Source organism: Pan paniscus, chromosome 5 (genome assembly GCF_029289425.2).
Source record: "Pan paniscus chromosome 5, NHGRI_mPanPan1-v2.0_pri, whole genome shotgun sequence".
Taxonomy (NCBI): domain Eukaryota; kingdom Metazoa; phylum Chordata; class Mammalia; order Primates; family Hominidae; genus Pan; species Pan paniscus.
The window spans coordinates 164,773,234-164,799,289 of record NC_073254.2 but is presented as its reverse complement, the minus strand read 5'-3'; the positions used below and the strand labels follow the sequence as shown (position 1 = coordinate 164,799,289).

The 26,056-nt window shown below is 35.4% G+C and overlaps 1 protein-coding gene across 3 annotated transcripts in view; it reads right to left on the bottom strand.

The window, feature by feature from the left end:
- UTRN (utrophin) overlaps positions 1 to 26,056 on the bottom strand; it is a 568,097-nt gene that overhangs the window by 43,684 nt on the left and 498,357 nt on the right. For all 3 annotated transcript variants that reach the window (XM_014345496.4, XM_063605516.1, XM_008963924.6), the window contains 4 exons: positions 20,051 to 20,136; positions 15,336 to 15,493; positions 11,341 to 11,507; positions 6,187 to 6,298 (listed from right to left, as the gene is read on the bottom strand). In XM_014345496.4, coding sequence (XP_014200982.4) covers positions 6,187 to 6,298; positions 11,341 to 11,507; positions 15,336 to 15,493; positions 20,051 to 20,136 — 523 coding nt within the window. The remainder of the gene's footprint in view (positions 1 to 6,186; positions 6,299 to 11,340; positions 11,508 to 15,335; positions 15,494 to 20,050; positions 20,137 to 26,056) is intronic.

Below are 26,056 nucleotides of genomic sequence, written 5' to 3'. Positions count from 1 at the left end.
AAATGCAGTGATGACCTTCTAAAAGCCATCTCATTTCTAGAACCTTCTATGTCCCACTTCAGTCACACATTGGGGTATGGCCATACCCCAGGCCTCATCATAACTTAAAACCACTTTTAGTCCAAAATCTCTAACTTGAAAAAATCTTTCACTGACTGGAATCTTCTGACTCTTCTCACTTCTTATATTATAAATAAACCTCTTCTTTCCCCATCATCTTGATGTCTAGCCCTTTATCCCACCTTGGGATTTCTTCAGCATGAGGATACCTCAAATCAACCACAGTATCATTAACACCTTTGAATTTTTCACTCCCTTGGCCTTCAAATATACTTTTCATCTTTTAATTCCAAAGCTGCTGAGCAATGATGGAGTCACAAACTACAAATCTTTGTCAATTAACCTCAGCTGCACTCTAGTGGCAAGGTAGCAATCAGTTTACTCATCTCTGTGTGACTCAAGATTGACCCTAGTAGCTATTCTAAACATTTTCCATTATCCTTAGTATTTAACCCTATCCACTTCTCTCTCACTGTCAGCAATTGTATGAACTTTTATAAATCATGTGAAATTTAAAGAAGAACTCTCCAACTTAAAGAACTATCTTTGGTTCAGTCATTATGAAAAACAATCTAAAGGTTTTTTAAAAAATTAAAAATAGAACTATCATATCATCCAGTAATCCCACTTCTGGGTACATATCCAAAGAAAATAAAATCATTATCTCCAAAAGATATTTATACTCCTATGTGCACTGTAGCATTATTCACAATAGCCAAGATATGGAATCAACCTAAGTATCCTACAACAGAAAAATGGATAAAGAAAACACAGTGAAATATATCCAGTCATAAAAAAAGAAGGGAATTCTGTCATTTGCAATAACTTAGATGAGCCTGGAGGACATTATACTAAGTGAAATAACCCAGATACAGAAAGACAAATACTGCATGATCTCACTTATATGTGGGATCTTTAAAAAAAAAAAAGTCAAGCTCATAGTAGCACAGAGTAGAATGGTAGTTACCAGGGGCTGGGGGGTGGAGGAAAAGAGAAGAGACTGGTCAAAGGGTATAAACTTTCAGTTATATGATGAATAAATTCTGGAGACCTAATGTACAGCTTGTGGCTATAGATAATACACTTGAAATTCACTAACAGACTAGATCTCATCTCAAAAAACAAAACCACACACTATCTTTTATATGCTCTAACAACATATGAAAATGTTTCTAATTTGAATTAAATTTTGGTTACTTACAACAAAGATGATTTTAAAGAAGATCTGAGTAGGGTAATTTTCACGATGAAATTAAATCATCATAAATAAAAAAGAAATTTAAATCTGAACATCTTTAATATAAGATATAACTATTTATTTAAAAAATGATAATCCCTGAATTCAAAGGTTTAATGCATGGATAATACAAAAAAAAATTGACTACTGTCTTGATTCATAAGCTTAATCATTCTAAAAAATATTACAGTCTTGTTGAATTTCTCCACATAGAGGTATTTTTTCTCCTTCATGGAATTTTCTCTCTATTTCCAACTCCTAGCAAAATGCCTGGTATGTAAAAGGGTATTCAAGAAACATAATATTCCAGCAAGGATATACACAAACCCCTATTTTCCAATGTGCTAACTGCGTGTGTGTGTGTGTATTTCCCTAATGGAGTTAAGTCACTAAATCCATACCATTAACTTTGCACAAACCACTTACCTTCTCTAAGACTTAGTTTTTTCTTCAAAATAAAGATAAGTTAGATGATCTCTTAGAGCTTTAATTCCAGCTTTAATATTCTATAACTAGTATTTATAAAGTCAGATATGAGCTCATCTGGCTTTTATGAGGCAAATTTAACTAACACAGGGAGAAAAGTATAAAAGTCATCCCAGTCCTCAAGGAGGTAAAAAGATAATTGAGAAGACAAAAACACCGCACAGTTAGAAAATGATACAAGGGAACATAGAATCAAATCCTAATTGGTAAAGAAGAGGCTATTGGCAGAGGCCCCTGAACTAAGTGCTTTGATGAGGGTAAAACTGGAGGAGCTGGGAGAGATTTCACACACAAAGTGGGAGTTGAGCTGTTTTTGTGAGAAGGTGGGATTTGGACATATGGAGACAGAATGATGACAGGCATTAAATATCATCTGTGTCATGCTGTCTCTTGAAGATCAACTCTTATTAAGCCTAATGAAAGAATTCTTAAATGTACAAATTTGGATTATAGAATAGTAGGGGGAAATAAGACAAAAATCATTTACTAGAGAAATAAAAATTCTGCTACATTTCTTCAGATAATTTATATATACATATATAAATTATCAATATCATAAAATACTTTCATGAGTCATGATAGTTCATTCATATACCATTAGTCTTCTTACAGCTAAAGGAAAACATTACCATAAATCATAAGCAGATATATTGGCAAAATATTTAGGGTGCTTTGTGGATTTAAAATAAGGTTTCTAAATTGCAGAAAGCTCTTAAAAATAGAAACATTCAGAGTCAGCTGTAAAGGACTTTGAAAAGGAAAGAGATGAAGTCAGTAAGGTGACTGGAGCATCTTCTTAACTAAAAAGGGAGATGCAGTCTGAGGAATGCAAACATCAAGGTCCATATGGGAAGGTCTGATCCATTTAACTCAAGTGTTGCTTATTATCACTGTACCAAACAAATTCACACTTGAGTTCATTTTCTAAGGCAGACATGAAATGACTTTAGGAAATGCTGAGTAAAAGATGGATGAACCATAAATAAAACTTAAAAGAGTAGAGCAAATGTAAAGAATGTGGGTGAACATAAAGAAATTTCAGAAAGCAGTTAAATCAGATCATTCATTGCTATTAAATGCAAGTATCTTTTTAAAGATTCAATTTACATATATTTCTAGTTATTTTACAAAAAGTTGTAGGGTCAAATGCAGAAAGTGACCTGTCATACAGATGATTTATAAGTAGGCTGTTGATAAGATCACTACAAAGCCTCAGAAATGGGCAAAGGATGTCTTGAAAAATGAAGCTATCCTTGTATAATGCAGGATAAGCTGCAATCTTGGAAATGATAAACAGTGACTTTTGAAAGACTATGCAACAAGAACAGTTTTGGGTAACTTACAGATTTCATTTAAAATTGGTAGTTGGAGAGTGGAATTCATATGTGTATCAGTGATTCTTAAGTATGCACCTACTGCATGACAACTGTTGAAGATATGTGGGTTTCAAATTGTTTAGGTATTTTGTAAAGCCATTAGGAATTATTATATGTTTAAGACCAAGAAAAATAGTAATTTTATACATCTTTACTATAACAACATATATTTACTTTATGATATTTTGATACTAGCATTTTATAATCAGTTTTCTAAATTTCTATAATAGCTATTCATGTAAATATTACTACGATATTTTCCCCCAATCCAAATTCCTTACAATGATCCCCAGGGTTCTATACAATCTGATCGTTGCCTTTCTTTTTAATTCCATCTCCTACTATTGTCTCTCTTTTGTCAAATTTGTCCTGGTTTCTTTCTGTTCCCTGGTTACACCCACCTCTTTCCCAGCCTCAGGGTGAGCTTCAAAGATATTGCACTTATGCAGTTGTACAGGGCCCTACAATCAGAAGGGCTTTGAACTTCATTTACTCCTCTGATGTTGCCACCTCGGAAGTCTTAATAATTGTTAAACAAGGGGCCCCCCAGTTTCATTTTGCACTGGGCACTTCCAGTTGTGTAACCAGTGCTCCTTTCCATGCGCCCCTTGGGGAACAGGCTTCACTTTCTGCAGCCCAATCACGCTAACCTTTTTCCCAACTCAGACCACTGTATGTTCTGTTTCTTCTTTCTGAAACATGCTTCTACTAGTTCTTTACAGGGCTGAATCTTTCTCAAACTTTGGTCTCAACTCAAATGTCAACTCAGATAAACCTTACTGATTTCTTTATCTAAAGTGTCTCTTCTAATCATTCTATCTCATTATCCATTCGTTTCCTTAAAGGCACTTACTGCAATGTGTAACAACCCCATTTATTCGTTTCCTTGTTCATTCTCACACATTCTTCCTCCTAAAGGGAGAGTAGCAGGAAGTCCACAATCTTATCTTTCTGGGTATACTCTGATACACACTATCAGAGCTGAAATTACTGACAAGGATTCTCTCCTTGACCAAATTTGAGTTGGCCTCCTGTAAGCTCTGTTGTCTACTGAAGCCTTGGCCTATAAAAGCTGCAAATTTTCAGCACACATCATTTTGTCCATCCCTGTCCACCCACTTCTCCATTAAAAGACTTAAACAAACATGAACATAATTTATAACAGTTCAAGGCCACATCCCTAGGATGACCCTTAAAAAAGGGATTATTAAGGCGTCTGACCCCTTAAAGCGTCTGCCTGAAAAACAAACTCCAGACTGCCAAAAGAATTTACTGTTCACTCTAGCCAACACCTGAAGACAGGTCCCTGCTCACTCTTTCTTAGGGCATTTACTGGAAAGGGTTTACAATGGGGAATCCTTCCTCTGTCCCTTTGAGATGTGGATGTATCTCCAACAACTCAGGAGTGTCTTTCTCAAGGATCTGAAAACCATTTCTTTGAAATGTAATCATCAGGAAGGATAGGACCCCTGTCTCCCAGTCTCTCTGGAATGGTAGAATCCTAACTCTGACAACTGCCAGCTCACAGACACAGCTGGTCTGATGGAACTGATGCTGACCAATGCTTTGTCATTTTTCACTTCCTTGCCTCTGCTCAAGTCCCTCTTTTGTTTCCCCAGTCTATTCCCTTCTGAAAACACCCAGTCACCTCTGTACAAACAGAAATACATGTGCATAATCAGTATATTATTGATTAAAATCTGTCCTTACCACTTTAACTAGTGTCTGGTTTTGCTTATATTTGACAAGAGGGCCTGACACCTGCAAAATGTTCAATATTAATTTGTTGAGTGAATAAGTTGATAATAGTAATAAATGATGTCTCACAAATTTTCTTGGGGAGATTTCTTTTTCCTGGTTAAAGCTATAATGTGATGTGGGCACTTCCTCCATTATAATTCAGCAATATTTTCTACAGATTTCCTCTCCATACACAGGGCACTTATTTATTTGAGATAAGATACCTATGAGTGTGAGATTTATATGTGTATATTTTATAAGTATTACAGCCTTTCTGTCAATTTATGATCCAAAAAAGTAACTCAATTCCCTAAACCAAAGAAAATAGACAGCTTGATGAATACATTTGGGCATTATTTGGAAGGAAGTAAAAGAATAGCTATTAATAGAGCATGAGGATAACTTCAGGAAAAAATAGCTGTAAATCAAAGGAAAAACAAGAACTTATGTCCAATACTGGTGGGGCTATAGTAAAATTGAAACTTTAACAAAGTGTGATAATAACGTACATTGGGATAAACCTATTTTGAAAAAAATGTTGACATCAAGTATTTTGACCATAAAAAATACTCATATTCATTGACTGAAATAACCTACTTATAGTGCTTTATTCTATTGCAATGTAGTTTACATAATATCTGGAATGAGCTACCTTCACAAAGATACTTGTAAGAGTGTTATTTATAACATCAGAAAATTGAAAATAAACTATATGTCCAAATTGCAGGGACTGGTTAGGTAAACTGTAGTAATTCACTCAATTAAAAATTTTATGACTAAAAAAATTACACTGTGTGACGAAATGGAATGTCGAGTGAAAAATATCAGGAAAAAAGATACATAAATATAAATAGAATCTTAAAACCAGAGATATGGAAAAATTAGAAGGTAGTTTATTCAGGAGCTAGAGTTAGGAACTATATTTTTAATATCTCCATTTTCTGTATTTTGCTAATATGAATATGGTATTTAACTATGAAAGCATAAATATGTCTAAAAGAAACATGATTTTTCATTACATAGTATCATTTTCAGTGTAGGTCAGTATCAGCTCTTAAAAGAATTTGCTACCAAAAAAGTTTAAAATCAAAACACAGATATTTAAAAAAGTTAATATTTTTTTCTGCACTAATTAATTCAACATAAATGAGTTTACTTAAAAGAAAAAAAAAATCTTCAAAGTGATATTTTTTCAAAAAAGATTAAGTCTAAATAAATAATAAAATTTTAGATACTAGTTAATTCAATGGCAATGTATTAAAAACAAAACAGTGGGTTAGTACTCACAGGTATACAATATTCCACCATTGGGTAATGTAATTTGTGACCTTTTGCTGTTCGACCCGAAAAGAAACAACTCTGGCAGACATCATAGTTAAAATGCTTAAGGCTTCTATACCTAGAGAAAACAAAAGAAAATTTATTGGCTTGCATTACTATCATTTAGTCTAAATTTGTGGTAAGAAATTTCATTCATCCGAATTACCAAAAAATAAAAAATAAAATTTTGGAGTTCAAGTCTCTGAAACATGCTTCTATCTGTTTATACATGAGAGGGAGACAAATATGCATGTCAGAAGATTTCTTTTAATGTTTGAATATGAGTGGAAAATGATAGGCAAGAAAAGAATTATATCTATTAAGTTGATACATCAAATTTTAAAATATCAATTACACCACTAATAAGAAACGAATTTTAAAATTCCCTCACAAAGATACAGTTTTTAACAATGAGCACTTTTATATTTGGTTTAAATTAGTCACTAGAAAAAAAAAGAAATCAAGAAATACTGTGTAACAAAGGAAAAACTAAATAAAGCCTTGATCACAATGCATCCTTGAATGGAAATGGTGTTTTAAAATCTCTGGCGTAAGAATGACACTGCACATTGACTTCTACTTGCAGAATCTTATTTACAAAAGCAAAACCTTAGATGATAAGTTTCTATGGGTCTGAGTGGAAAACATCTTCTCCGAAATCTATTCTGTCAGCATTGCTGGTAGAACTAAGAACATAAATTATACCCACATCTACAGAAAAAAAATTAAATGATAGAACCAACAGAATGAAAATGGAAGCAAAACTTAAAAGTTCTGTGGCTGTAAACTACTAAGTGCTGAGTAGCTTCTAAAATGACCTGAAAAATCACTTGCAAATCAATCTTAAGGAAATCATTCTGCATATACTACAGCCAGCTTACTTTTGCCAAGGAGGCTATTGGTTTGAAACAATCACATACACTAACGACATCTCTTGACCTATCAGCATGGCTTGACAGGTATGACTGACATCTTCTTTCTAAATGAAATTTTGTTTTCTGCTGAATACTCCCTTGGCAGATAGCCATTCTCTCTTTTTCATTGGTAACATACCCTTGTACTGTTAGCACATTTTAGCAATGAGCCTTGAGAAAATTACTGTTTCTTAGCCTCTCTTGCTGATGTTGGTGACCAGTGCAATAAAAACCAAAGTTATTGGGTGGGGGTTCTAATTGGAATTTCAAGGGACTGAGTTAGCTGGGAAGAGGCATGCTCCCTCTTCCTCCCCACTGGAAAATGGATCTGACATCCAGAACAGTCACTTTGTTAGCATGAAGTGACTTTGAAGATGGAAGCCACATGTTAGGGATGACAGTGCATGAAAACAGAGCTAAGGGCCCAGGTGGTCACAGAGAACAGTCTTGGATTACCTACCTTCACTCTGTTTACAAGAAAGAAAACTAAAGCTCTAATTTATTTATGCAACTACTATTAAGGAATTGTGTATGATTCTAACTGAAACAATTCCCAGCTTACAAAACATTCTGTAAATCTAAGATTTCATTAACATTTTATTTGGAAGTAATTAGTGAAAAACTCTAGCAGTATTTATAAAAGTTCGGGGAAAATGAAATATATATATATATATCTTGGGTAGAAGCTTGATAGAAAGACAGTCTGAATGAAGTTAAGATTATTCTATAATAGACATATTCCTCTATCTTTATTTCTGTACTTGTCTTTCCATTTATTCTCTGAAGCCACAGAGAAAGATGCATCTCTTTACAACTAAACTAATCAGACCTATTCCAACTGGACCCCATTTTACTATTGGAATTGTTCTTATATTCATTCCCTTCATGTGTAATCTTTGTGCAATAATTAAGTCACCATTAGCTTCAAGAAACCTTTGCTTGCTCAGTCTTGTGCCTAAACCAGGTATCAAGTCTGGACATATTTCTCTCTCATTCGAAATACAAATTTTAGATGTACTATATTCTCAATGTAGAAAACAGGAAAAATATAAATGCAAGTAAAAGTAAGACAATATATCACTTACCATCTTCCAATTTTCAATATCCTGACATATTTTAAGTTATAGCTAGATTTCTTAAACAAGTTGTTTGCACATATTCGCCTATGTATTTTCCTGAGCCATCTTTATAATGACACGGATAGAATCCTAAGATTCCCAATGACTTCTGATTCATAGAATCTTTCTGATGCACTTAACACCTCTACCATCTTGCTAAAGCACACTATGCATCTTTATTTCTCTGAAGAATCCTGTTCTGTCCCTTATTATACCTCTCTCTAATCTTGCCTTTTACTGAGCAACATCATTGTCCAGGTTTTTCTGGCATTTCCACTTAATGGAAATGTTCAACGACACACTCATAGGTTTAGCTACTATCACACTAATGATGTTATTGGTAGTAACAAAAAGAGCCAACATTTACTGAATGCCTACTCTGTGATAGGAACTGCCCTAGACACTTTCATGTATTAACTATTCCTATGAGGAAACACTCATAGAATTTGAAGTTGAAGAAACTCAGGTTCAAGCAGGCCAAGTATCTTATTCAAAGTCTCAGCACCAAACAATAGATCCAGGATTGAAATCCAAGTAGCCTGACTCCAGAGCTACTTCTCAATACACTATCTCCTGAATATCCTCCCATAACCTTAATCTCTGACCTGCTGGTCAACTTCACATCTCTATCATAGAGACATCTACAGGTCAATTTGATAGTACTAGCAGAAACTTAAACCCTTGAAATTTAACACTTCAGGTTGTTCACCCTTTATAATTGCTCTTTCATATTTTTCTTATTAAATATTTCAAGTTAATTCAAAAGTAGGGAGAATATAATAAACATCCATGTCCCACAACTCAGTTAAATCTTAATATTCTACATAGTTGCTTCAGGTCATTTTTAATTTAAGAAATGAAACTTTAAAGGTCATTCAAATATTTAATGTTTTTAGAGTATTTTGTCCTCTCCTTCACTCTCTACATCCATCAGATGCTGAGAAACATGGTCCCTCATGGCATCTCTAGGTTATACCAATGGCCATATATGGCAGATTTTATATATATCTATATATGGCAGTCTCTTCCCAAGTCAATTAATCTGGATATTTCCCATGGCTTCACATTACCGTTTATATCCAGAGTAATATTTTTGGTCTAATAATTAGTGCTTTAAATCAATTGCTCTTTTCAATACCATTTAATTACTTCTTAATATTAAATCTCTCTCTCCTAAAAATCTAATCTGCTTTTTAAAACCATCTTGATTAAGAACACAAACTGGAAAACCAAAGGGTTCTGGATTTGAATCCTAACTTTGTCTCTGCACAATCGGCTGCCTGGCCTTGGGCAAGTTGACTAATCTTGGAGTCTTAGTTCCTTTATGTGTAAAGTAGAGGTAATACTCCCAATCTTACAGAGTTACTAAGAAAAGTGACTAAAATAACAAATATAACACCTCTTAGCACATTGTCTGGCATAAAGTAAACAATAAATAGCAGTGATTATTAGCTTTGATGACTACATCTCTCATTTGAATTATCTTCCCAGTAGTAGACTGACCTTGCCACATTCCAGCTATTCCCTCTCCCATACATCTATGTCTACCAGATACTCCAAATGTAGCCATTCCAAGAACCCTGCTGCATTTAAACTGTGACTTTACCATTTTTCTTCTTCCAACATTTGTGCTTTGACTTCCACTGGAAGTCATCTATTACCCTAGCTGTCTGCCAGGCTAATGCTCACTCTACTTCACACTACCTACCTGTCTTTTCCTCCTCTTAGAATGCATAGCAGCAAGGCCCTCTGACCTCACAATACTTTAGTCTTCCCAACTACACCATAATGCATGAGAGAAGAGAACTTCTGAATTTCCATTTCTTATGTTAGCCATCCACAGAGAATGCAATGATATGCTTCATACAAACTATTATGCTGATAAAGTCAGTCAAATGAAAACAATTCTGTTTAATTCAAGATACTAATACTGATACAATATACAACAACAACCAATCCCAGCCCTCCTGATTTGACTCTCCCTCAGAGAATCACCGTATTGGTACTTCATCTTCTGGTACGAATAAAAGATACACATAGGGCCAGGTATGGTGGCTCACGCCTGTAATCCCAGCACTTTGGGAGGCCAAGGAGGACAGATCACATGGTCGGGAGTTTGAGACCAGCCTGGCCAACATAGTGGAACCCAGTCTCTACTAAAAATACAAAAATTAGCTGGGTGTGGTGGCATGCACCTGTAGTCCCAGCTACTCGGGAGGCCGAGGCAGGGGAATCGCGTGAACTTGGGAGGCAGAGGTTGAAGTGAGCCAAGATCGTGCCACTGCACACCAGCTTGGGTGACAGAGTGGGACTTGGTCTCAAAAAATAAATAAAAAAAGACACACACAAAATCTTGAATTTCCCTACTGAGTAGGCTTATGTTGTTTCATAATAGATTTCCAAATTAAACTGGGGCTATTTTCCAGATTCCCCCCAGAAGAGAAATATAATATATTCAAGAGGTCAAATGCATACCTATGTTAAGAGGAGTGGATCAGGATGTCCAAAAATGTCCACCTTAGGACAAACCACAGACTCTGCACTGTCGGCTTTGGGGTCACAAACTGAAGAGTCTGACACACTGATTACATTAAAGTATGGCATTTAGCAGTGCTCCTCATGGGAAGAAGCTGGGTTAATGTACTTCACATCAAACTTGGCAGAAATAACACGAAGTAATTTGATTACTTCTCAGCTGGTAATTAAACATTGCTTCCTGCTTACTAAGTTTGACCCCAAGACCTCAGAATATTTACCAAATTCCATCAGGGTTATATATTTATAATCAGCCATACAGTTTTCATGGATGAATCATTTCTGTGACCTAAGTAAACAGACATTCATAAAAATCTCTGGTTCTGATCCAAGTAGTGTAAATGACAATAATAATAGCAACAATAATAAAATATGCTTCATGTAGTAGTTATAAAAAGAAATGCTACTTTTAGATAGATGAGACATACTGAACATACCATTTATTTAGAAAGCAAACCTCCAAATGGGAATGAATGGGAATGGAGGATGGACGTACCACTGAGATTACACAAAGGAAACAGAAAATAGCCTCCTCCAGCACTGGCACGCCTTACCTGAACCCGACAATTGGACATTCTTTACAGATGTTGCATTTGGCCTGATGTTTTGCAGTCTCCGCTGCTGCCACTCGATGTAAAACTGGGAGCCAAACCATGGACTGTGGTTCCAAACGCATCCAATCTATAAACTCTTTCACACTTATTTCTGGTTTATTGTTATTCTGGTGAAAAAAGAAATATATTAAAAGTGAAGAAATGCCTTCCTTTAAACTGTAGCTAGTGTTGTTGCTTCATAATCTTCTGAAAATTTGTGCAGAAGAGGAAACTATATAACTCTTTCCATGTCAGTTAAGTCACAATGCTTTAAGGTTCTTCAAGTCAAGAAAATTCTAGAACTTATGAGTAGAAAAAGCAGAAATTGTCACATAGGAAGAAGCAAAAAAATACCAAGACTTCAATATACTCAGATTTTGAAAGAAACAAAAGCAAAAACCAAAACCACCCAATTTAAAGTCATCTTTTTACATAAATAATTCTGTAAAACTCATTTGGCCGGGTGTGGTGGCTCAAGCCTGTAATCCTAGCACTTTGGGAGGCCGAGGCAAGCGGATTGCCTGAGCTCAGGAGTTTGAGACCAGCCTAGGCAACACGGTGAAACCCCGTCTCTACTAAAACACACACACACAAAATTATCTGGGCCTTGTGGCGTGCACCTGTAGTCCCAGCTACTCGGGAGGCTGAGGCAGGAGAATCGCTTGAACCTGGGAGGCGGAGGTTGCAGTGAGCCGAGATCACGCCACTGCACTCCAGCCTGGGCAACAGAGCAAGAATCTATCTCAAAAAAAAAAATAAAAATTTCATCTAAGACAGTAAAAACTTGTGAAAGACTCACCGATAATTTTACAAACTTGAAGGCCATTATAAATGCTAAATAAAAGCTGTCATTTTTGTGTGTCCTGCTCTAGTCCCATTATATCATCACACAGAAAGCATATTGCTATGGATGTACTTTGCAGAATTTATCAGGATAAATTACATAAAACTCCCCAATCCCTCTTCAATTCCCAATACTAAGTAATTTTCCTATGTGCAAAGCTAAATATCTACCAATTTTATCCTCCTGTTGCTGTTGAGGTCATTCTGTGAACCTACATGTATGACTATAAATCATATTTAGAATTTGCATTTGATATTTTTTGTATTTCTAAAATAAGAAAAAGGGCCATTATAAAATGTAATAACCCATGACATCAATTCTCCTCAAAGACACGGTGTGAGCCTTTTTTTTCCCTAGCAATGATAAATCACTGGATATGCTTTGCCAAAATATCTGTAGACTTGTACTTTATGCATATGTATAACATCAGTAGTAACATTTCTAAAATGTCTTTATATGCAGTAAACATTAAAAAGAAACGAAAGCGCTTTCTCAGCTTAAAATTAGTAACTTAGATCACTATAAAACTTCGTACATCTTTCTTTTGTATGCATAGTCTCAAAGCAAAAAACTGATACTTTAATAACATCTTTAATGTATATATATTTTAAAAATCTTGTCTTAAAAAGAACTCAGGACATTTTAATTCAGTTCTTTAGCAGATATTTATTAAAGTAGTTATGATGTTCAAGGCACAGGAAATGTAATAATCTGAATATTTTTGTCCCCCAAAACTCATATGTTAAAAACCTAACCACTTAGGAGATGGTACCAGGAGGTAGAGCCTTTAGGAAATGATTAGGTCATGAGGGTGGAGCCCTCTTGAATGAGGTTAGTGCCCTTATAAAAGAGGCCCAAGATCTCAGAAATAATGCCACACATCTACAACCATCTGATCTTTGGCAAACCTGACAAAAACACGCAATGGGTAAAGAATTCCCTATTTAATAAATGGTGTTGGGAAAACTGGCTAGCCATATGCAGAAAACTGAAACTCAACCCCTTCCTTACACCTTACACAAAAATTAACTCAAGATGGATTAAAGACTTAAACGTAAGACCTAAAACCATAAAAATCCTAGATGAAAACCTAGGCAATACCATTCAGGACATAGTCACGGGCAAAGACTTCATGACTAAAACACCAAAAGCAATGGCAACAAAAGGCAAAATTGACAAATGGGATCTAATTAAACTAAAGAGCTTCTGCACAGCGAAAAAACAAACAAAAAACAAACAAAAACAAAACAACAACAAAAAACACCTATCATCAGAGTGAACAGGCAACCTACAAAATGGGAGAAAATTTTTGCAATCTATCCATCTGACAAAGGGCTAATATCCAGAATCTACAAAGAACTTAAACAAATTTACAAGAAAAAAATAAACAACCCCATCAAAAAGTGGGCAAAGGATATGAACAGACACTTCACAAAAGAAGACATTTATGCAGCCAACAAACATAGAAAAAAAGCTCATCATCACTGGTCATTAGAGAAATGCAAATCAAAACCACAATGAGATACCATCTCACACCAGTTAGAATGGTGATCATTAAAAAGTCAGGAAACACCAGATGCTGGAGAGGATGTGGAGAAATAGGAATGCTTTTACACTGTTGGTGGGAGTGTAAATTAGTTCAGCCATTGTGGAAGACAGCGTGGCAATTCCTCAAGGATATAGAACCAGAAATACCATTTGACCCAGAAATCCCATTACTAGGTATATACCCAAAGGATTATAAATCATTCTACTATAAAGACACATGCGCACGTATGTTTACTGCGGCACTATTCACAATAGCAAAGAGTTGGAACCAACCCAAATGCCCATCAATGATACACTGGATAAACAAAATGTGGCACAAATACACCATGGAATACTATGTAGCCATAAAAAAAGGATGAGTCCATGTCCCTTGCAGGGAAATGGATGAAGCTGCAAACCATCATTCTCAGCAAACTGACACAAGAATAGAAAACCAAACACCACATGTTCTCACTCATAAGTGAGAGTTGAACAATGAGAACACATGGACACAGGGAGGGGAACATCACACACTGGGGCCTGTCGGTGGGGGACTAGGGGAGGGATAGCATTAGGGGAAACACCTAATGCAGATGATGGGTTGATGGGTGCAGCAAACCACCATGGCACATGTATACCTATGTAACAAACCTGCACGTTCTGCACATGTACCCCAGAACTTAAAGTACAAAACAAACAAACAAAAAAAGAGGCCCAAGAGAGATCATTCACTTCTTCTGTCATATGAGGAAACAGCAAGAAAGGTTGCAATGAACCAGAAGGTGGGCCCTCAGCAGATACTGAATCTGCTAGCACCTTGATCATGGACAGCCTCCAGAACTGTAGAAAATAAATTTCTGTTGTTTAAAAGCCATCCAGTTTACGGTATTTTGTTACAGCAGCCTGAATGAACTAAGACAGGATACAACAATAAAATGATAGCCACAGTCCTTGTCTTCATGGAGCTTAGGTTCCTAGAGAAGAAACAAACACTAAGCCATGAATTATATAATTCAGTGTGTAATTATAATTGCACTGAGTATGAGAAGGAAGAGGTGGACGATATTAGGTGAATATAATAGGAAAATACAGCATTATCTGAAGAGGTCAGAGAAAGATTTTCAGAGGATATAAGAGTTAAAGCTAAAATCTAAAGATCAAATAAAGATTAGGTATGAGAAGGGAGTTAGTGGGCAATGGGGAAGGAAGAACGTCTAAACAGCAGACACAGGTCCAAAGGCACTGCTGAGGCAGGAATCAAGGAAATAAAACAGTGCAGCTGGAAAGCGGAGAGCAAGGAGACGAATGGTAGGAGATGAGGCCAGGAAAATGGCAGGACAAACAGCAATCTAATGGCACAGGTTAAAGATTGTAGATTTTATCAAAGAAAAACAGCAAGTCTCTTTGCAAGGGTTGCTATTTTTTGAAGCAAATGAGCCTTAGGAAATAAAATACACCACTTGTTGGATGGTACCCAAAGTCTTCCAGTATTTGGCTCCAGCCCGAGTTCCCTATTCCATGTCTCAGAACATCCTCAAAACCCTTCCCCAACACATCCTACACACCAGTGATCCTTCATGCTTACCTGTTGGAAGCAGCTGCGAACACTAGGCTCAATATTACTGCCTCCAAAAGCTGCTACTTCACCTAGCTGCCGGGGGATCTGGATGGCATCATGAAGTAACAGGCCCAGCTGCCTCTGGTCACACATTTCTGTTGGCCCTGCCACTTCCTTAAAGAGATCTGCAAAGAGAGGCAAGAGGTTAACTTTGATCTGCCTACAGTGTTCTTTTACTTAAAATATATCTTTGGTAATGTGGACTGAACCATGCAGATTAAAAAAATTTCAGAAGGACATGAATCTGATTCGTTGTCTCCTGAATTCCAATGACCTTAATATTCTGATCTTAATATTCTGCATTACATATGATATTAGATTATTTTAAGAAGCATGTAGTTAACCCGTTCCTGCAAGAATGGGTTATGTATACATATAAACATAAATCATGCATATATAATATAAATCAATAAACACAAATTTCCTTTTTAAATGATACAATAAATGCATATGAATTAATTTTATGATCTTCATAAGAACTCCCCTTCTTATTGAGAAAGAATGAGCCAAAACAAAGCTTCCTTCATGACTTGTCAAAGGAATAGATGTAGTTGGGTGCTGTGGTGCATGCCTGTAATCTCATCTACTGGAGAGGCTAAGGCAGGAGGATCACTTGAGCCAGGAGTTTGAGACCAGTTTGGGCAACACAGCAAGACCCCAACTCAAAAAAAAATAAAAAAACACAAAGGAATAAACGTACCTTAAATAACAAACCTTTAAATTTTAACAGATTTGTTTACAAACTTTTTGTGTTCACTCCTAAATTCAATATTCTACTAAATGTATATATATTATAACTTAAAGACTTTTATACTCACATCTATTTTATATAAGAAACACTAAAAAGTACAAGGTGTGCTTTTTCTCCTTTGGGCCAGTCTCCCATTCCTTATTAGCTATAACCACTATTTTTGTTTTACTTCATGTAATGAAATACATTTAATCAAATTTAAAAATTTGTGCATATTTTCATACAGTTTTTAGGTTTTTCCATTCATTAAAAAACTGATTTGTTTTATAATTTTCTTAATTCAGTAAAATTAAAACTCTTCTATTTTGTCCACTCTTGATTTACCTTTTATTCACCATATACAATACTTTGAAGATCAAAATTATATATTATTTTCAACAATAAAGCTAATATCCTAAGATAAGCTACTTTTGGAAGAGGAAGAAATTTCAAATACAAACAATCTACTTCATTATAGAAATTAATACTTTTTGGAAATAAATTTTCAAGTTCTAAAAATTCAAAAGTACTTAAAATCTAAATGCTCTTCATGTGACATTTTCCAAGAATAGAAGAAAGTAGAGTAAATACTTATTGGATTCTAAAACTATTTTCAAACAGTACCTGATATCAGATCAAAATGCATCATTTTCTCTCTCTTTTTTTTTTCTTTTTTTTTTTGAGATGGAGTGTTGCTCTTGTTGCCCAGGCTGGAGTGCAATGGCACGATCTTGGCTCACTGCAACCTCCACCTACCGGGTTCAAGCAATTCTCCTGCCTCAGCCTCCTGAGTAGCTGGGATTACAGGCATGCACCACCACACCCAGCTAATTTTGTATTTTTAGTAGAGACGGGGTTTCTCCATGTTGGTCAGGCTAGTCTCGAACTCCCGATCACAGTTGATCTGCCCTACATCGGCCTCCCAAAGTGCTGGGGATTACAGGTGTGAGCCACTGTGCCTGGTCCATTCTCTCTTTTTATAAGGAATATAATGCTAGATCTAACACTGTCAGTGGTGAAATTTCAAACTGAACCAAGCTCAGTGATATTGACACAGTAATTATAATGAAGTATGGCTTTAATTATAAGCATACATAGGGAAAGCAAATTCAATGAAGATAAATTTGATTTTTATTAAAATTTTTTCACTTAGATTTGGTTAGAGCTCTACTTATTTCTTTCCATTAAAAAAATAAGACTATCATAGACAAAAATATTTATCCAGTAGTCTTAGCATGATGTTTATTTTAAACCAGTCCCTGGGAAGAGGTCTGTTAAGTAAATAAAAGTTGATGCATATGTATAATAATCTTTGCAGAAAAGTGCACATTTTCAGCAAGATCAACTATGCCCAACTTTCCTCTTTTGAGGCATATGGCTATACCACTATGCCACTATTAAAGTAAAACTACTCACAAAACATAAGGACAAAAGTGTCCTTAGACATTTTGACATATTTCTATAAATCCTTATAAAAGTTCCTACAAAAGTTCACATTCTCAACATTATAGTCAGATACAAAAAGCAGTGTCAGGGTAAAGGGGCAGGTAATAAGAAAGTCATAATCTAAAAACTCAAATTCTAATAAATAAGCATAGAAGAGATACTAATGATAATTTAAAAGGATGGTTTGAAAATGTGTACTTTTTTTTTTTTTTTTTTTAAGGTCTTGCTTTGTCATCCAGGCTGGAAGTGTGGTGGTCCGACCATGGCTCATTGCAGCCTCCGATTCCTGGGGCTCAAGTGATCCTCCCACCTTAGCCTCCCAAGTAGCTAGGACTACAGGCATGAACCACTGTGCCTGGTCTGTAAATGTGTTTTTGATGAGGCAAGGAAGCTAGCCAGCTATAAGCATAAAGGCCAGGGCACTGTTAGAAACTAAACAAGGAATATTCTTAGGAAAGGACCAAGAGAAGAAGGTGTTATGGAGTGAAGACACTGACATTGGGCATTGTATTAATAAAATCAATGTTCAGACAGATACCAATGATCTTGAATGGCGGCTCTGCCATTGCATTTGAAGAGCAAACTGTCTTGAATATTAATTCTAATAAAGGAAACAATAATGATATCACAGAAACTGGAATCAGATTGCTGAAGGTCCTCAAAGTAAAAAGCAAAACAAAACCCCAGGACATTCCAAAGTCTAGATATCGCAGTAAATATTTAGATTAAAGATTAAAACCCGAGAGATTTCTTATTTAATTAGTCCTAAAATGGCATACTTCCTGGATTCAATTACATATCAGAAATTTCACGGCAGAGCCTTCTGCTTCCCCTGCCAAAATCTGAAAGTTAATGTTGAATTATCCACAATGTAAGCTTTGAGGTTGAATTTGCAAATATTTCAGAGTAAGCTCCACACTATAACTGTTACTATCAGAGAACCCTAATTGTTTCAGAAGCACAAGAAACCCCAAATCAGAGATGACAAAAAATCCATTTCTAATTTTGTAACATTGATGTTTTCATTAACATTTTCCTTTCCTGATCATTATAAAAAGATAATGTTTTCAGCTTTTGAAATTATATCTTTTCATGATTATGATTCCAAAAACTACTTAAATTCTGGATAAAGTGCCACAAAGCAAAAGCCTTGAGCAAAGCTTTCTTCTGCATGGCTAACTAGGCTCTCACTCCGTCATAGCACCTTATCTCCTAATCCTACAATCAGCTTTTCATTTTATATAAATCCACATTTCTTTTCACTGACATTCTTGTCAAACTATGTAGAAAAAAGAAGCCATCATGGTCTAGACCTGAAATTCAAAATCCAGTAACCTCACAGAAATCCCAGAAAATAAAAGCTTTTAAAATGTATGCATGTTGACATAAGACACAAAACTTAACTAAGTTTACACGGCCTATAATCAAACATCCTATTGTTTTTCAGTATCTCTCCATTCATGGAATATCCCTAAACCTCTCCCACAAATGTATGGATTTATCTGTAAAGAATCATCTGGGAATATGCATGGTGGGATCAAATTCACATTTTATGGACAAAAATAAATCAAAAGATATGTGATAGTAGTTAAGGGTTTGGGGACTCAGCGGCAATTGCTACCATTTATTCAACAACTGCTATTTCTAGGTACCTTAAACATTACTCCTAATTCTTCTCCAAGCAGGAATTATTAGCTTCATTTTTTCAGTTGAAGAAAATTTGCTAAATTTCAGCTTCTTGAACTGTAAAATGGGAATACTATTACCTCTTAGTTGGCAATATTCAATGAAATCACATAACCTGCCCAAAGACACTCAGCTACTAAGTGGTAGAGATTTGAAGACAGGTCTCCTTGGCTCCTGAACACAAGCCTCTTCCAAAGCCAATATACCTTTCATTAACTGACAGGTAAAGGAACACTGTTGATTTATTTGATAAATCCAAATATAATAAAAATTTAAAAATCATGTTTTATTTTGTCACAGCTGTAAAATACATTTATTTAGGATTATCGTCTATGTCCATAAAGGTTCTAGTTCATCTTTTTCTTTTAAGCATTGGAAGTATAAAGAAATAAAAAAAAGTTTAGACTTTGGAGTCAGAAAAACCTAGTATCTAATTCTAGCCCCATCCCTTATCAGCTCTGCAGTCTTAGACTAGATTCTTAACCTATCTCAGCATTAATTTTCTCAGCCAGAAAATGAAAATCTCAAATGCCTACAGTATGGAGGGATTATTCTAAGAATTAAATGAAGTATAATTTGTAGTTGGGTCTCACTCCATCCTGGCACCTCACCTCTTAGTTATAATCAGCTTTCCATTTCACACAAAGCCCCAAGTCTTTGCACTGCCACCCTTTGTCTAACTTGGTATAGGCACAGTAAGGGTTAAAAAAAGAGCGAGAACTATTACTACTAACAAATTATATAATTTAAGTTTCCAATAAATTGTTATAATCATTATTATTACTAAAAACACTGTTGGTATAAGAAAGGTCTTACATACATCTGTATTTTTCTTCCAAGAGACCTTTGGAGAGAGACATTAATCCAATCTTCAGACTCTGCACTCTAATTTTTCCAGTTCGACCCCTAAAATTATAAGAATGTTAATGTGTTAGATGCATTTAAAACCATATACAGCATGTTCATTGTTTCTGAATATCTATTTTCTTGGGGGTAAACCATCAAAAATAATTGTATCTTAAAGATGCAACTTTTCTATTAACTTTTAACAATTAATATTAAACCAATACTGTAATTTCATGACATATATTAACAGGGTGTTTGGCCAAGTCTAGAAGAACACACAGCTTGAAGCCACTTTGCACACAACACATAAACTAAGAAGAACGAACTAAAGCAAAATGAAAATGATGATTATAAAGCTGAAAAGATTTCACCTTTAAAAATATCATGAATTGGCTGGGCACAGTGGCTCATGCCTGTAATCCCCGCACTTTGGGAGGCCAAGGCAGGCGGATCACCTGAGGTCAGGAGTTCGAGACCAGCCTGACCAACACGGAGAAACCACATCTCTACTAAAAATACAAAATTAGCCAGGCGGGTGGCGCATGCCTGTAATCCCAGCTACTCGGGAGGCTGAGGCAGGAGAATCACTTGAACCTGCGAGGCGGAGGTTGCAGTGAGCTGAGATCGTGCATTGCACTCCAGCCTGGGTGACAGAGCGAGATTCCATCTCAAAAAAAAAAAAAAATACTATGAATTAAACCTATACGTTAATAATTGTAGATGCAAGATTCAAAACAGCTAGAGCTACGCACACTATATATATGACTTCATACAGCAAGAAAAGTCTAGTGATATATCTAAAAACAAGAACACAGACTAGAAAATTAACTATATACTAAGAGCTTACAACTTGCTGAATACTAATTGGTAATTAAGTATTAATTAAGTATAAATATCGGTATTTAAGTATTCAGCAAACTATAAGCCCTCAGTATATAGTTAATTTTCTGTCAATGCAGTTTTTATAAATTACTATTGCAATTTTAATAGTCAGTGATCTTAGACAGATGTGAAATCCCTATTTGGGGAAATATCAAATTATAATGAAAACCAGAATGTATTAATTAATCAACATTAGAACATAGTTTTACACAATGCTAAGGATAGATCATTTCTATTTCACTTATAAGTCGACCAGATGAAACATGTTTTTTTATCTTCAAAACCACAGAGTTTTCTTAATGTCATTGCTTATCAAAGAATTACTGAGTAATCTACCAAATGTTAGTCACAGTAGTCCCAGTCCTAGGGATTGGAAGATAATTACAAAAATTAATAAGATATTATCCTTGCTATGGAATAACACATAGCCCAGAAAAAAAAGGCTTTATTGCTATCTTTATTATTACACATTTAGGATCCATTTTCATTTTAGGTTTTTATTGTCCATTTTCTTATATGTTTTTAATACACAAGTACAGCACACTTAAAACCCATAACTAAAAGTTTACATAAGTATATGAATGTATAAAAGTTAACAATTTGTGCTATTTTAAAAACATAAATATTTGTATCACGTAACTTTAATTTTAAGCAGTCTTCTCGCCAAACTATATTTAATCATTGATTTTATTGATATTTTTACTACTTACACTAATTGATATTCTTCCATTCTCAACTATACGTACTGAAGGAAGTTTCTGTACGCATATTATGACATATAAAATATGCAATAAATAAGAAAGGAAATCGTGCTTAGGGATTGGTGCAATGTATTTTCAAAGTACTCCCTTAATAGGATAGAGTTTATAATTTATATTAAATCATATCTAATAAACTTACTGAACCCTTAGTATGTAGGTATATGACATTCAGAATTAAACCTATGAAGTGACTAATACTTAATATTAAAATAAACATAGCCCTTCTAAGCAGAATTTCTAAATTAATATAATCATTTCTCACAATTACAGAAACACTAGTTTCACATTAACCCTACAGACAGCCATGCTACAAACTGTGTTTCTACTTTATATTTTTTAGAAGTTTCCTAATTATCACATGAAACAGACAATGTTTGCTTCCTTTCAAAAGCAGGAAATTTTTACTCTCTGGACCCAGTCAGACAATAGACTTGCAGAGGATAACAGAAGGCTTTGTGAACGGGCTGAGACAAGTACATGAATGTGGCTAAGGATAAAGTGATCCCTACAGGGAAAAATGGTCAAAATAATATGCATTAAGGCATGACTCCCACTCTACTGTCACAACACAAGAAAGGAATATCATCAGGAAGACAACTGATGCTGTCAATCACCCCTTCATCACACCATCACCAGTTACAAAGGCTTACTGTGATCCTGACATTGCTCTGTGTACTGTTGGGACCAAGAGAAAAGTAGAAGACATGATTCCTACCCCGATGAACTCACACACTAGCTGAGGAAGGTAAGATAAGAATACAACTAGAAAACATATGAGACAATCCTTTATGTATGGAAATCAAACATCAAGTACAAGATCATTGTGGCTGCCTATCATTAGTGATTTAGTGTAGGTAGTCATTAGTTTCACAACATGTGACAGAGAAGATAAACCCAAAATCAGACATAGAAGGTATGTCATGCCATGACTGTCCCGAGTAGGAGAACATAGAGTATCACAGAGAAAGCCTGAGCAAAGGCACAGAGGCAGGGGTGTGAGCATCGGAGATAAGACACATTCAGGCCCGGCGCGGTGGCTCACGCCTGTAATCTCAGCACTTTGGGAGGCTGAGGCAGGCGGATCACGAGGTCAGGAAATTGAGACAATCCTGGCCAACATGGGGAAACCCTGCCTCTACTAAAAATACAAAAATTAGCTGGGCGTGGTGGCGCGTGCCTGTAATCCCAGCTACTCGGGAGACTGAGGCAGGAAAATCGCTTGAACCAGGGAGTCGGAGGTTGCAGTGAGCTGACATCATGCCACTGCACTCCAGCCTGGCGACAGAGTGAGACTCTGTCTCAAACAAAAACAAAAACAAAAACAAACAAATAAGATGCATTCAGGTGGGTCAGAGACTTGCATCAAGGTTAACTGGTTGACTGAACTGTACAGGTTACGTGGGACCAGACAATAAAGGACACTGATGTAAATAAGCTACATGGATGTGAGAGACAAGAGGGAGACAGTAAAATATATTAGTGAGTGACATAGCCCAGTGTTGACATATTTAGTCTCCTGATAGTTTTCATAGGCAACTCTTTAAATTGGTTTAACTATAAAGACATTTACTTTATAAAATTATACCATCTTTGGAATAGTGGAACAAATGACACTGCTGCAAATGAGGTTAATACTTTTGGTAGAAAAAAACACATTTAAACCAAGTACTCCAGACTATTGCTTTATATCATGATTTAAACACTTTTGATTTCCATTAAATCCAGCAGGAAGATTGTGAAATTAAGACCTTTTAATCTGGGAAGATGACTGAGGCTGCAAATTCATAAATGAAATCAATTTTATCTTTATAAAGTACTTTTTACATATATTAGTTCATTTGCCCTTCATAATCACCTTTTGTGTAGTAAGCAGAGTGGATATTTTTATTTCAATTTTTCAGATGAAAAATTAAGATGCCAATGTTAAGTAGCTGCCAACTCACACAGCAACCAGAACCAAAAATTTGAATGCTTGTCATCCATGACAGATGAAAATAAATTTTTTTACAAAGTTCGGAATATCAGGAGGTGGGTACATGTTAAAATTGGAAAAAAACTGTTCACTTAAAATAAAGTGCTATGTTTCCTAGATATAGAAATATAGTAAGAATAATCAAATGATTATCAAAAGACTGAACACTAGTTCTTTAATTATGACTAATATGCAATAGGTAGATAAATTCTCCTGTCTCAACGGGCAAGGTTTTCAATTAGTAAAGAGAAAAGGGCAGGATTAAAGATCCCCAAATCCTTCTACTTTGAGAATTCTGTGATCTGTGTGTGCATCACTCATTATCAAGAGCTGGCTGAAGCTGAAAACACCAGTTCTGGCTGTATCACATGCCAGGAAGGAAGGCAGTCACGGATATATGATTAGTGAGTGAATGTCAGGATGGCTGAATGAATAGAAGTGTTAGAACAAGGTACCATTCCTCAGATTCACAGATGTATGAGTCTGTAATGTCCTAATTGGAGGGTAGATAGTAATTTCTATCTGATTCTCAAAGAAAATTATTGGTTGAAAAGAGTTAATAACTATTATTTAGATTAATAAATAAATCATGGTTGTTAGAGAAACCTGGGCAACCAGCTCTGGCCGTCTGACATTACTGTCACAAGAGTAACTGTTTTTTCCATAGATTAATCCCCAATACTCCTCTCCAAGATAGAAAGCTACACTGCATGGGCACCATTCTGATCCAGCATGGTCTTTGCCATCTTTCTTTTTCATAGAAGGGAGATTAGTCCTGAAAGATTTTTTTCCTTTAAAATGAAAAATGAGAAATTTCAAGATACTGTCTTTCTAAATGAGAAACAGTGGCAAATTGTAGCATTTCCCACATATTCCCATTTGATGGAGGCAAGTGGAACTGTGCCAACATTTAACTCCCTAGAATATGAATCACGCCATTTCACACACTGCTTCCTCCCAACCAAGTGGCACTATTCCCTTTGGGCTGTCCAGTGAAAAGAGCATATGTGTGCATTATGCACTGAACTGTGTCCCCTAAAATTTACAGGTTAAGGTCCTAATTCCTAGTACCTCAGAATGGGACTGTATTTGGAGATAGGGTCTTTAAAGATGTAATTAAGTTAAAATGAGTTCATTAGAGTGGGTTGTAATCTGATATGACTGGTGTCCTTAGAGGAAGAGGAGATGAGCACACATCAGACAAGGAAAAACCATGTGAAGACACAGGGAGAAGACGACCATCTGCAGACCAGAAAGAGTGGCTTCCATAAAGACTCAACCCAGCCGACACCTTCATCTCACACTCTTAGTGTCTAGAACTGTTAGGAAATAAATTTCTCTTGTTGAAGCCATTCAGTCTATCATTCTTTGTTATGGCAGCCCCAGAAAACCAAAACAGTGTGTCAGAGCCATGGACAATAGAAGGCAACTGAACCTCTTCTCCAGTTCTTCCTTAAAATGTAGTTCAAGATGTATACCTCTACCATATTCTATAGGACTGAATGGAGTTCCTCAGTATTCTATGAATTTAGCAATTTTCCTGGGATGTAAAAGTTAGGTTACAGGTTTTGTAGTTAAAACACCTTTGACCAACTATTTTGGTGAATTTACTATGAAAAAGTATCTTCTGAGGATTCAAATTATTGAAGAGCAACTTAATGGTGGATTAAGGCTAATGGTAATATTTTACCCTAGGAGAACTTAAAATGTGCATTAAAATGAAATGTATTAAAAAATATCAGACAGAGATATCACAAATCCCGTATTCATTATGGTAACTGAGACTCATGCTTCAGCAGGTTTCTTAAGAGCCCTCAAGCACACAGTGGCTGATTATTTAGAAAGACTTTGTTATGATATTTGTGAACACTAAAAGATAAAATACTTTTCTAATTAAAAAAAATCGAGAGAGGAGGATAGGGAAAGTTTCATTAATTGGTACAAAAGTACATATAGGTAGGGGGAATAAGTTCTAGTGTTCTATAGCACTGTAGGGTGAATATAGTAAACAATAATTTATTTCACAGGTTCAAAAGATAGAACAGAGGATTCTGAATGTTTCCAACATAAAGAAGTAATAAATATTTCAGGTGATGGATATTTTAACTTCCCTGATTTGATCTTTACAAACTGTATACATGTATTGAAATATCACTGTGTACCTCATAAATATGTACAGTTATTACATGTAAACTAAAAGGAATAGAAAAAAAATCCAGATTTTTAGTCAGCTCATTGCTAAAGCTATTGTCATCATTATTTACTTCCTATACAGAACCAATCAGCTCCTGAATGTGTGCATTTATGAATGATCATCTATCTTATTTATCTCTAAATCAAAGGTTGGTAAATACAAGTTTTCATG